The sequence below is a fragment of the Artemia franciscana genome, chromosome 9, assembly GCF_032884065.1.
Source record: "Artemia franciscana chromosome 9, ASM3288406v1, whole genome shotgun sequence".
NCBI classification, from domain to species: domain Eukaryota; kingdom Metazoa; phylum Arthropoda; class Branchiopoda; order Anostraca; family Artemiidae; genus Artemia; species Artemia franciscana.
Window position 1 is genome coordinate 12926692 of NC_088871.1, and position 13029 is coordinate 12939720.

At 34.8% G+C, this 13029-nt stretch overlaps 1 protein-coding gene across 6 annotated transcripts in view; it reads right to left on the minus strand.

Annotated features, from left to right (window-relative positions):
• Positions 1-13029, minus strand: part of LOC136031019 (protein BCL9 homolog) — a 97778-nt gene that overhangs the window by 14998 nt on the left and 69751 nt on the right. For 5 of the 6 annotated variants that reach the window (XM_065710191.1, XM_065710194.1, XM_065710195.1 and 2 more), the window contains exons 6-8: positions 11973-12194; positions 6741-7080; positions 1793-2839 (exon numbers count right to left, since the gene is read on the minus strand). In XM_065710191.1, the coding sequence (XP_065566263.1) occupies positions 1793-2839; positions 6741-7080; positions 11973-12194 (1609 nt within the window). The remainder of the gene's footprint in view (positions 1-1792; positions 2840-6740; positions 7081-11972; positions 12195-13029) is intronic. The other variant, XM_065710197.1, reaches the window with a different exon arrangement.

Sequence of the window (13029 nt, forward strand, 5' to 3'; positions counted from 1 at the left end):
CAAAAAGTACAAAATTACTGCAAACATCACTAGCAAAATAACGCGAAATTGTTATTGAAAAAAGAAAAAGAATATGGCACTAGGGTTCACAGTCCCTAGCGACAGTACTGATCACCGTTTGATGGCCCTTCGACCAGGAAGTAAGATGCAGACCGTACACCCTTCCAGCTTAGCTTCCCAAGATTTCTCCAGGTACCCATTTAGAGCTGGGTCAGCTCTGGCTGAGCTTACAGTCACGCCACTGACCCTCATTCCAAACTAAATAAACGCCGACAAAATGATTCGAATGACTCGGGTTAAAGAAATAAAAAAGAAAGAAAATGAAATTCAAATAGAAACACCAACACAAGAAAAATGTTAAAAAAAAGACAAATTAATTTAAATACCACTCATTAAAATAATTCTGAAAAGCGATAAATGAAACAAAACAATGTAGATTCTTTTCAAATACATCCCACTTTGGCGAATTCCAAAAAACCCAAAAGATCTAAAATAGTGTATTTTTCTAAGATATAAACCATTTCACCAATACAAGGGGAAAATTTCGTAATTCCTCTACGAAATACTTATTACTTTTATATTCAAACCTACTTGATTACGCTTGATCTGTTGGCAGACACGTCTCACCAAGGATCAGACCTCAATAACAGATTAAAAGCTGTTTAAAAACAACTTTTAAAATATTTCAGATTCTTTCTCTATCTCTTACAAGAATAGATTAAACCAGCTTCATTTGACTTCTTTGGAAAGGAGACGGCATAAATTCACCATAAACTTTGGAACAAAATCCCTACAGTCCGAGTTTCCCCATCACGTTCCTACGTACCAAAGCAGCTTGAAATCCATTTCCCTCCCCATTTCGGTCAATTAGAAGACTAAAAACTACACAGAAAATTGTCAACATTCAGACAAAAATGTAACACTTTCCTGACCAAAAGAAACTTTTTTACATCTTCGCATCTAACCCCGTCTAATAAGATTTTGTTGTAAAAAAAAACATCCTACATTTTTTGCAGCAAAAAAAAGGGAAAAAATCACCTTATAGAAATAGAAAAAAAACGACAGGAACATTTAGTACCGGTCAGATTTTCATTCCAAAATGTAAATAAATATTGCGGTCCTTATTCATCTCTACCACAGAGGAACTGACGACAGAGTTTAAACAGGACATTCAAGGTTCCAATCTGGTCCATAGGAAGAACGTATTTTAGAGCCCAACAACGTTGGGAACCCATGAAGAGGCGCAGATTGTCGATTTGGAAAATCAAAACACGAAAATCTGCTATTGCTCATACTATATGAACAGAGAAAAGACGCATCAAGTACAGTCTGAACGAGGAATTGTAAAAAATTGATGACCCACATGTTCCCTAGACCACAAACACATTTGGGCAGTGTTGTCTGAACAGTGCTTGGTGCGTTTTACTACGAAATTTGGGCGTCAAAATTGGGCAAAATTGATTTCCTAGATGACAATCCGAGCCTCTATCATGACAAAGCTGAAATGTATCAACCACCAAATGCAAACAAATTTTGTAACTCGATTTTTAAAGAATATCTGCATGGAAAAGTTGAAATAAAAAGCATTCGAAACTTATTCAATATCACCAACACACTAGTAGAATGTCCCCTAATGCCCAAATTTCATTGGTATAATGATACTTGTTTTGCCTGTTTTGAGATTTTCAGATATATTATACGGATCTCTAACAAGCCCCTCCACCTCCCTGATAAAACGCAGAAAGAAAAAAAAAATCATTAAACATACAGATACAAACTGAATTAAACTTACCCCCAGGATTATTTCCAGAATTATTCATTCCACCCATCATTCCAGTCATTGAGTTACTAAAATCAGGTACCATGTTATCTTTCCTCATTCCAGGTGAAACGTGGGGAGGACCTGGTCCCGTAACGGGTGTCCCAGGATTACTGACATTCCCCATGGGTCTTGGCTGATTAGCACTAGGATTTGGTGAATCCAAAGGTGTGTTTAAAATCCCAGAAGGACTAGGTCCTGGAACCGAAGCCGGTCCCATATTCCCCGACAATCGCTGGTTGTACCCTCTATCAGCAGGTGACTCCATGTTTCCAGCATTTCTAGGTGAAGGTAGCGATAAAGGGGGAGAGGGAGGACCTTGAGATTGTAATGGACTGGGCATGGGCCCGCCACTTGCACTGGCTGATCTTTGCCCTTGGGGGTACGGAGGAGGAGGTCCCTGCATTCTCACACCAGGGCCCCCTCCCATTCTTGGGCCATTCATTGGCCCCATCATCCCCATATTCATATTGCCATGTCCCATCATGCCCATATGGCCACTTGGAGAACCCATTTGCATAGGACTCATTCCACCTTGACCCATAGGTCCCATACTGCTCATCATCATACCTGGGGAAGGTCCTGGTCCTTTCTTTTTCCTTTGTTCGTCAAAAAATTGAGCTTGTAACTTTTGCCACTCCATTTGCGCCGAGGAAGAGTTCATACCACTAGATGGCATCATATTAGGTCCATCAGGACCAATATTACAAGGACCCATCATTTTATTGCCCATCATAGGCATCATCATTGGCCCACCCCCTTGTCCCATGGGACCGGAACCTTGATTCATAGGGTTCATCATTCCTGGTCCTCCCATCATGGGACCACCAGGGGGACACGGACTATTTCCACTGCCAGGATTCATTTGGCCCATCATATCAGGACCACCAGGCCCTTGCTCAGGGAAAAGCATTTGTTTCATGAGTTTCATTTTCGCCAGTTTCTCAGCTCGATGTTGCATTTGCTGAGGCGTTAAATTCTCATCAGGAACTTTAACTCCAAGCAAATCCTTATTCATTCCTAAAAGAAAATGGAATTATTATTGTTTGGCATGACGAAAATTAGACCATTAAAAAAAAACAAAAAAAAAACAATAGCCTACAATATTTAAATCAAACAATTATTTCTTTCCATTGACACAAATAATCAACTATTTTACTATGACTTATTTTAAATAGTTCCATATTTGCTTTTGTAATTTTTGGAAACACAGAATGTTTCTGTACATTGTATTACCATTTTATTTAAAGTACCGAAGCCAAGAAAATAGAATATTATTTGACCCTTTAGTTCATCTTAGGTATATTCCTACCTCAAAACCATGACTTACTAAAATTTCATTTAGCTTTTTTCATGATTATGAAGTTTTGGGGGCAGTGGTGCAAGGTTAAACCGTAACAATAAAGTAGCAGAACCAATTAGTTAAACTTGAAAATCATTTGCTTCCGTAAAAATTTGAACATTAACGATCTGTTGACTAAAAACTAATTTATTCCCATCAGGAAAAATGGCTATTTTTTTATAAGATTAAAAAATAAAGCGTTGGGCGACAACACTATTATTCAAGACCAGCTTTTATGTCACGAACACCCCGTGTGTTCCTGACACATGGTCTTCATTTTTATTCTCAAAAACTTTGATTTTTCCTAATTTTTTTCATTTAAATTTTTGCTATATTTGAAGAGGAGAATCTTTTTTTTTTTTTTTTTGTTAAATATTCTTATAAAGTTTCACTCTTTGCTCATAAAATTGTGTATACATATTTTGCAACTGTTCAGGAGCCTCTCAAGGTCTTTTGACTACTATAAATTAAATGAGTTGACGACATATACTTTCCTTCAAATCGCCCCCCAGTCCAAGAGAGGTAAGTTTCAGTTTCAGTAAATTCCACAAATTCAGCAGAGCCCTAGTGAAACTTCAATGCAATGAGCGGGGAGCTGGGGGGGGAGGGCTCATATACAAAACAATTTCTTAATTTTAAGTTTCAATGTCAGTCTTTACTTTCGAAAAAGACTGTTTTTTTTTGTCATATAATACAGCCACAGATTAACGAAAAAAGCCACACATTAACGAAAATACGGTATCAACGGTCATTAGGGATATCGTTATTAACGTGTTAATTATTCTACGCGTTAAGAAATCACAATGTCAAATGTGATTAAGCTAACAATCCGTTAAATGTGAAGATGCCCATAAGGGATACTACATTGAAAGTTGTTTTACAATCAATAGGCAAACTTCAACGTGAAATAGGACAAATTAAACAGAAGTGTTTTACATTACCCTTTCCAAAGTTATGCAATTCTTATTCCCCTACAGATTGAAATTATCGACTAAACACTGGATATTAATTTACTTTATACAACTGTCTTTCTGTCGTCAGAATTTTTAATATGCTTTCCCAGACGGTTCTTATGGGCGAATTTCCCGAACCAAGATCTATTCAAACGACCGTCGCTTTTTTTCTTTCTTCATTATTATTATTATTAATTGTAGATTCTTATTAACAAACAGTTGAAGTTTCTACTGATACTCAGTAATTAAAAGATCTATTTTTTAGGGTTGCTCAAAAGATACCTTTGACGGCCCTTCCTCTTCATTTTCAATCCTCATGGGGACTTACTATTACATCTTTCTCTTCATTATTTCTTTTTTCCTATAGAATTTAATTTGAGTAAATTCGGATGATTCTGTTGTTATTTTCCCCTTCTCACATATAAGTTACAAAGTCTATTTTGTATTGGAAATTTTACTGATTTATTTTACTTTTTATTTATTTAATAGTTTTGTCATTAAAGTACAAGATATTACAGGTCAAAAAAGGAGAAACAGGGCCTAATGAAGTGGTTCAAGTTCTATTTTAACATGTCATTTTTGTTTTTATTTTTAGTATTTGTGTTTTTTTAGTATCTTCTCGTTATACTTCAGCAGTTGCTTGTTTTATCTTGGATTGTTTTATTCTTAGCACTCATACTATTGTATCAATTAGCCCTAATCAACGGCAATCATCTTGGTTACTGAAAAATACTACTTCGCTTATAGAAGGGTTTCCAGCACCCAGCTCGCTAGAGTTTTCACCGCCAGGGGAAAATGTCGATTTGCCCCCCTCCCCCTTCACCATCACTTCTACAATATAAGTAGATAAATTATTAATTCAATCTTTGGATTTTAGAAAGCAAATTGTGGGCACTTTACAGCCTATATTCATCTAATTAAAGCTCTGCATTATATGACACCTCTCTTCATCCTAAAACATTAAATTAAAGGCAAAACTCTTTAGAACTTTAATAAAGATTCGTATAAGTATATACTTAAAACTGAGTATATAAGTCGAAATACTCCTTCAAGGTGGGAGTAATCATTTAAGAAGAATCAATTTTCGAAAAAAAAATGTTTATAAAGAAGGCAAATACTTATGTGTTAACTTATTTTTTATCTAGCTGATATAGATGGGTCTCTGAATTCTCAGTTCTAATGAGTGGAATGGTATCAATTTTTTTTCAGACATTACTAACAAAATGTTGATATAAAAAAACAACAGAAATTCATACAACTTGAGTTAATCGCGAAAACTGAATGCAACTACATTATTACTTCAGAATTTCTCACCTTCTCAATGCTAACCATTCACAAAATATAGTTATGTCTTTGTATAGGGGTTGCATATACTTATTTTTTTTTTCATCCAATCATATTTCTACGATTAATTATTTATAAAATAAAAACTTTTACAGGACAATTCTCTAACTTAATGCTAAATCTGAGTCAAATTTAAAATTTTTATTTTAGTGCTCAACAGACATATCCAGATTTAAACTTCGTAATAAGTATTTGAAAATCTCAAGATAAAAAAAAACAAAATACAAAAATTAAATACAAAATACAAAAATAGTCTTTTCTTATGAAATTGTGAATTCTGTAATTAAAGCCAAATATATCGAACTTTAAAAAGTGGAGGGATACGCTACGTTGTAAAGAAAAGTAAAATTTTGATTAGCAAATTTTTTGAATTTTTTCAAAGTTGATACTGTTTATTAGAACACTATATTTAAAAAGAAAAAGTGATTAGTTAATGCTTCATTGCTTATACTTAAAACACTCGTTCTAAATGTCTTCTATACAGTTCTATCTCTTCGTTCTGTTTTTCTTTTTACACCCCTAAAAGAACTAACATTTAATGTTTGATATATCTTTTACGAATATACAAGTTGTATCTTTATCCTCATTTCCTAATCTTCATTACTATCATAGTAACTAAGCGATGCCAAAAAGTTAGGCGACATGCTAAATGGCTTGACCTGTACAAATTGTCATAAAGTGTGCATGACCCGAAAAGATAGTTCAGAACCTTTTTTTTTTCTTTTTTCTTTTGACAATAAAAAGCTTAACTCACTCACTACAGCGGTCAGAAGTGCAAAGGCAAAAAATTTTGTAGAAAATATTAAATATAATATTTTTTATAGATGGTGAACAGCTTTTTATTTATTTTTATGGCGGGGTGGTTTTTATAACTTACTATTTTTTGTATCAATATTTTTACACTATTTTAATTTCAACATATTTATTAGAATTTTAACCCTCCCCAGATATTAAATTAAATTTACGACCATTTCCACTCCCAACCTATGACACATAATTGCCAAAGTTCCCTTGAAATTGCAGGTATTTCTTTGTTCGCAAGTTTATCGAAACAATCTATTTTATCTACCCACCCCCCTAAACGAAATCCTGGATCCGCCACAGAGCTTGACCACTGTCATAACTTTGCTTCCACTATTCTTACCTTATATCAAAGACTCTTCAATATTGGGTTATTGAAACATTTTTGCATATGGTGTAATAGCTTCTCAATACACTTATTATTATTATTAAGTATTTTTATTAATGAAGTAGCAAACGCCTGGGAAGAAACCAAACTCACCTGACGCATTGGGCCCCATTTGCATACCGCCAGGTCCCATCATCCCTGACATGCTAATTGGAACCTGTCGATTTTGTCCGCTTCCTTGCATCATTGGACTTCCAGCAGGCAGTGGCGACATCATATTGCCATCCATTTGAGGCTTATTATGCATTCCCATTGAGCCACTCTGAGAACACGGGGGACCACTACCAGGGCCACAGGGCACCATGTTCCCATGTGGAGCAGAACAGCATGGCATCATTCCAGGACCCATTCCTCCTGGCATTCCCATTCGTGGACCCATTGGACCACCATGACTCATCGGGCCCATCCCAGATGGCATAGAATCACAGTTGTTCTTAAAAGAAAAAAGAAAATCAAGCTTGGGTTCTTAGACCTGAGCAGTTGTCCTCATTGAAGTTTTAGAACACCACCTGAATCCACAATTTTTATAAAGCCCCGTTTAAAGACTTGCATTGGAGAAGCCGAGAAATCACCGAGAAGAGGAGTACACATCGTATTGAGTAAAAGACGTTTGCGATAAGTCTGCTCTGCATGCACGCTTAGCTAGATTTCAATGCTGAGGCATACCCATTGTGGTATCTACAAATTACAATTCGCTTTCTCTTTTATAAGCACCCATGACTGGTCCAAAATTTTGACGGCTAGAAATTAATGCTTAGCTAAGAACCCCTGTAAACGTGGCTTTGTTCTATTTGATTTCCCCGAACAAACAGATATTTGAGCTATGGCAAACATGAAGGGCACATTCTAAGTCAATTTAAATACAAAGTGGTATTCAGTTCTGAAGAGAGCATTCTTTAAGATATTGTGGTCTCTGGTAATTCCAAATGTGTTATTTAACACTTTTTGTCAAAGGGATATCTAAAACCCTTCCTATTCAACATAAAAAAGAAACACTCGATTAACTGGCTTAATCTGCGTTCCTGCGCCTGATTTGAGACATCAACTCATTAGAAGTTCTTATTTTCTCCAAAATGCGGTATAATTCCCTTTCTCAAATGCAGAAATATTCGATTTTTTTAATTTTTAATATCAAAATTGTACCCTTCTTTTCTTGAAATGCATAAAAAACCTTTCTTCTACAAACAGCTTTTTTTCGTTAGAAACAGTTAACAAACTTTTCTTAGTTTTTGCTCTATTCTCAAATTTAATTTTTGTAGCATATCACCTTTTGAACGACCGCAGCCAGCATCCACTCGGTTTCTTTAACGGAAACTTGACAAATTCTGTTCGTTTGACTCAACCTCCCATCTCTATCCCTCTTGGCTACGTCCATGATGTGCGCTTTGAAAATGAAATAGTAAAAAGACGAATTGTTGCTCGGCTTAATATTTCCATGAAAACTACATCATAGGGTTTTTTTGTTGTTTTTTTTTGGTCACAATACAAATTTTTAGATCCCCCTAAGTAATAAATAAATATTGGGTGAAACGAACCGACAGAGAAACAGGGGAGAGAAAGAGAAAGAGAAAGAGAGAGAAAGAGAAAGAGAAAGAGAGAGAGAGAGAGAGAGAGAGAGAGAGAGAGAGAGAGAGAGAGAGAGAGAGAGAGAATACAAAATTTCACTTGGTATACAGACTGGCATAAGCAAGAGAAGTAAATAAAGTAAAAGTAAATAAGAGAGTTTATTTGAGGCAATGTTCTTATTGAAGAAATTTATGTAGCAATTCTAACTATATGAACAGGTTTATAATTTAAATTTCAATATGTTCTTTGTTTGACCATTCGATAATACTTGAAAAACGAATCTTCCCCAAATTGCTACGCATACAAGATGTTCACGAGAAGAGCACGGAAATGTTCAGGAAATGATAAGGCTTCAATTTTTTTTTTTTTATCTTTCATCCAACACTATCATTATTGAAATCTTTCTAATGTTGGAAAGAGCTCGTAGTGTTATTCGTTCAGAAAAAAAAACTTAATAAGTTATAAAATTAATATATAATAAAATGCTTAATGATAAAATTGCTCATTTAACCTTAAATCTTAAAAAATCGAAATTTTGGTTAAACTAATACAAAAAGGACAGAAAAAATTTATTTTTTCTTAAATTTAAGAAAGCCACGTTCTCTTCTTCCCACTTAAGTCCTGGGAAAATATGATACGAGTCAGAGAAAACAGACACCACGCTTCTTATAAATGACTTATAGATAATCAAAAATTCAAACGGATTAAATATCATGAAAGCACATAAGACATGTTCAACGAAAAAAATTTACTGTCGAAAAGTTTGCTAATTCTACTTCTAGAAAATAAAAAAGTTAAAGTAAATAAGAAAAGATGTTTTTTATTGTACTATTTCACAACGCCCAAGCTACACAGGATTATGAACTAAGTTACCTTCAATTAGGGATCTTTTTTTTTGGGGGGGGGGGGGGTATTCGAAGGTAGGGAGTGGCAAACAAAAGTTTATTTGCTTATTGTTCCCCTAAAATTCCTCTCTCCTATTTCTTACATAAATTTATGGTTGGAAATTACCAATCATTAAATTCTTAGGTTTAAGTACCAGATTCTCCAAAGGAGAAAAATGATGGGAAAAATATATTTTTAAATTCCATGTATTTGGCTCAAAATTTATACTGTACACAAATTCTAAAGTAGCGTAAATTCTCACAACTAGACAATGGCATCAATTCAGGGAAATATAGGAGGAGAGCAAATATGAATTTTTCTAAGAAATTTTTCTTAAAATAATTAAGAATTTTTTTAAAGAAATTTCCAATTTTTCAATGAAAATAACCAAATGAGTTAGTTTAAAAAAATAAAGTATATGGGAAGCAAACACCAAAAACCATTGCCTCCCCGCCCCGTTATTGACGCCACTGAGTCTAGAGAAAGCATCAAACATGAAACAACAAGAGAAAGATAAATTGAGTGACCCAACTGGTCTGGTAACTAGGGTTAAAAGAGACAGTTTCAAATGGTCAGTTGTAAACCAAGATCAATTGTGAAAATCACCTTTCTTTTCCTCAATAGTACCTAGGGACTAAAAGAACAGTAGCTAAGGACGGAGAGACAATTCAAGTGGCCAAATCAAACTACTAATCCACGGTTTTCAGTTCTCTTTTTCCCCTTGCCTGATGCAACGGGGGAAAATCCTTAGTTATAAGGATTTACAGTACAGAATCCGAGACTTAAAAATTACTTATCTGATAAAAAAAGCAGGGAAAAAGCAACTGAACTTTCCTACATTCAACCTATATTCAAGGGCGTCACGTATGGGGACCAGGGCTGTTTTCAGCCAGTTGGTAAAATAGAGGCGAAGCGCCACTATTTTACTGGCTCTTTTTATTAGGTAAATGGACTGATGAAAATATGTGACAAAAAATCAGTGAAAGAAGATCAATCTCTGTTGGTAAAGAAAAAAGAAGTAATTTTAATAACAATATCGCCCAAATCAGCCGGTAAAAATGACCAGTCAGTCGGTAAAATCTAATCCCCCCCCCCAAACATGTTGACTAGTGACACAGCAGTCTATATTCAATTCTAGAATGCTTCCAGTACACAAGAAGGGGCTCTATTTGGCCCCACTTTTATCCAAAGACCAACACAAGAAACAAAGGAAAAAATTATAGTGAAGTACAAGGCCAGTACAAGACAAAAAAAATAACACAAATATTTTCTCTATATGGAACAAGACGTCGTCAGCGCAAATGAGAAAAAAAACGGAAAAGGAAAGACCCCCCCCCCCCCTCCAAAAAAAAAAAAATATTAAAGAATACAAGCACGAAGAAAAACTAAATACAAGCAAAACAGAAAGGAAGAATAACTGGAATAACAAAAATACTGCGAATAGGATGTAAATAGTAGTACAAAAAAAAAAAAAACGTACAAAATATACAATTTGAGTTACCCCGGTAAAACCCAAAAAGTAATTAAAGTTGAAGTTAAAAAAAATATTAATTATGTTGAGAAATAATCCTTAGTTGGCATCCATTGCAGCTTTTCGCTGAGATATCGAATTTAATTAATTCAATGAAAATATTCTATGACCCAATTACATATCTGAACAACAGGTTCATTTTTTGAGATATTATCATAAATTAAGTTACTATTTAGATTACCAGTATTTATATTGCCAAATCTGAGAAAATATGATTTTGTATTTTGTATGGCTTCCCTTGCTCGTAGCCAAGAACCCCTGTAATTGGAAATAATAAAAGTGTCCTCAATCTCATAGAAATAGTTAGTTTGATTTAAAATATGCAGAATCGATAAGTGACAGGTTTCATAAATGAAACAGCTTTATCTATACAATTACTACGCTCAATATATCACTCGTGGAATTGTTTTTTTTAGCATGATCAGAGGTGTATATCCAGTATTTTTATTTTGGGGGAAGGGCAGGAGGGGCCAATATTAGGACAGTCAAGGGGGGTGGGCTATATGAAAAAATATCCAAACGACGCCCCTGAGCCTAGCCAATGTACAATTTAAACTCCACGACATATATTATATACGGGATTTATTAAAAAGAAGAAGAAAATACACACAAAAAAACGAAGACAAACCAAAACACTCGCTTAACCAACCACAATTTTTGTTAGTTTTAATTAATTTTACTTAATTTAACAAAGTTCTTTCGTTTTTTTTGCGATGACTTGGTAAATAAGACCGGGTGAATAGGCAGTAAAACTATGCTAAACCTTAAATTTAAAACTTCCGATTTATCCCAATAACTAGACCCCTCCCCCCTTTTTATCGATATACATCGATTTTATCGATAGCATGGATATTCCGATGGTTATAAAAATAAGCAGTGTTGTAATTTTTTTCATTTTTTAATCTTCATGTCTTCTTTAAGGCTCATTCACAATGAGGCTTTACTATTACCGATTTAGCTAGCGCTTACTTGGGCCAATTAGAATTTTCCATAAAATATCAGCCAATCAGAAAATTCTATGAAAGAATTTGATCAGCTCAAATTAGCATTAGCTAAACCTTTGTATCAGAAATTCTGATAGTGGTTGAGCCTTTATTTTAACTCATCTATTTTCACTTTCTCAAAGCCCAGAAGATAAAATTAACTGCTTCTTGGTTTGGAAACCAATTCCCTGTTGAGACTTGTTCTGTCAGAAAAGAGTTTTTGTCTAGAACTTCAATTCCAAAAAAAACCCAACCATCTTTTTTAACGTATCGAATTCTAAATTCCCCCTTTTTGTCGATTTTCTAGATTAAAATTGGTAAAATCGATACACTAGACATGTGAGAGCTGCTTTTCCTTACCTGATTCCAATTACCCATCCCAGGTCCCATGCTTGGGCCCATCGGTCCATTGGGCCCTCCTGGGCCCATGAAATCGCCTATCATATTGGATCCACCACCGCCCATCATATTAGGACCACCAAATCCCATGCCACGCCCTATAGGTGGTCCTTTTTTCATTGCCAACTGAGTTAGTATTTGGGACGAATTTTTGCTGAATTGGTTGATCTTCAACGGGTGCTTCTAGAATAATAAGTTATATAATAAAATTTTCAAATATATTCCCTTTTAAAATATTAACATTTCTCAGCTGCATATGGAGGGGGGAGGGTCCGAAAGGTAGGGAAAAGGAATAATAAGATATTACTCTCCTATACTTTGGTTTGTTTTTGTATCATATTTTGTAAGCCAATCAAATTGTTTCTCAAGCTTTTGTCAGAAAGGGATGGCAAATAGCCCCGCTCTTTTAACCCGCTGTTGTACTTACCCTTTGTCAACACTGTCAAATGTCAAAATTGACAGGGTAAAATTGGGTTTTATAGTTGCCTTGTAGCTATAAGACCAGTTGAGCATTTCTTTTTAAACAACACTTACAGCTTTTAATGAAATTTTTTAACTATTCTGATTTTCCTGGACTTAAAAAGGTAATGCTCCTTCATCTAGTTTCATCAATTTAATTAACTGTCTAGTTTATCCCTTTGGTAATCTTGTGCCTAGGACAATACCTTAGCAATTAGACAGTGTCTGATTTCGAATATCAATTTTGTAAAAAATAAAAATAAATAAATAAATTGAATTTACCATTATTTGAGAGTAAAATCATATTAGTCATTTTATATTACATTTAAACCTAAGAAATGCTGTCCTAACAGCCTTGCATATTTGAAAGCCGTATTCAGCCACATTCCTCATATCATGTACCCCCCCCACCCCAAAACAAAATCCCTGGACAAGACCATGAGGATTATATATTAGTTTCTACCTCTAACCTCCCATCGTCTCTCCCTCAGGGCTAATTCTGTATTTATCTGAAGATTTTTTCAAAACAACAGCTGAAACACAAGGGTCGTTAATCTAG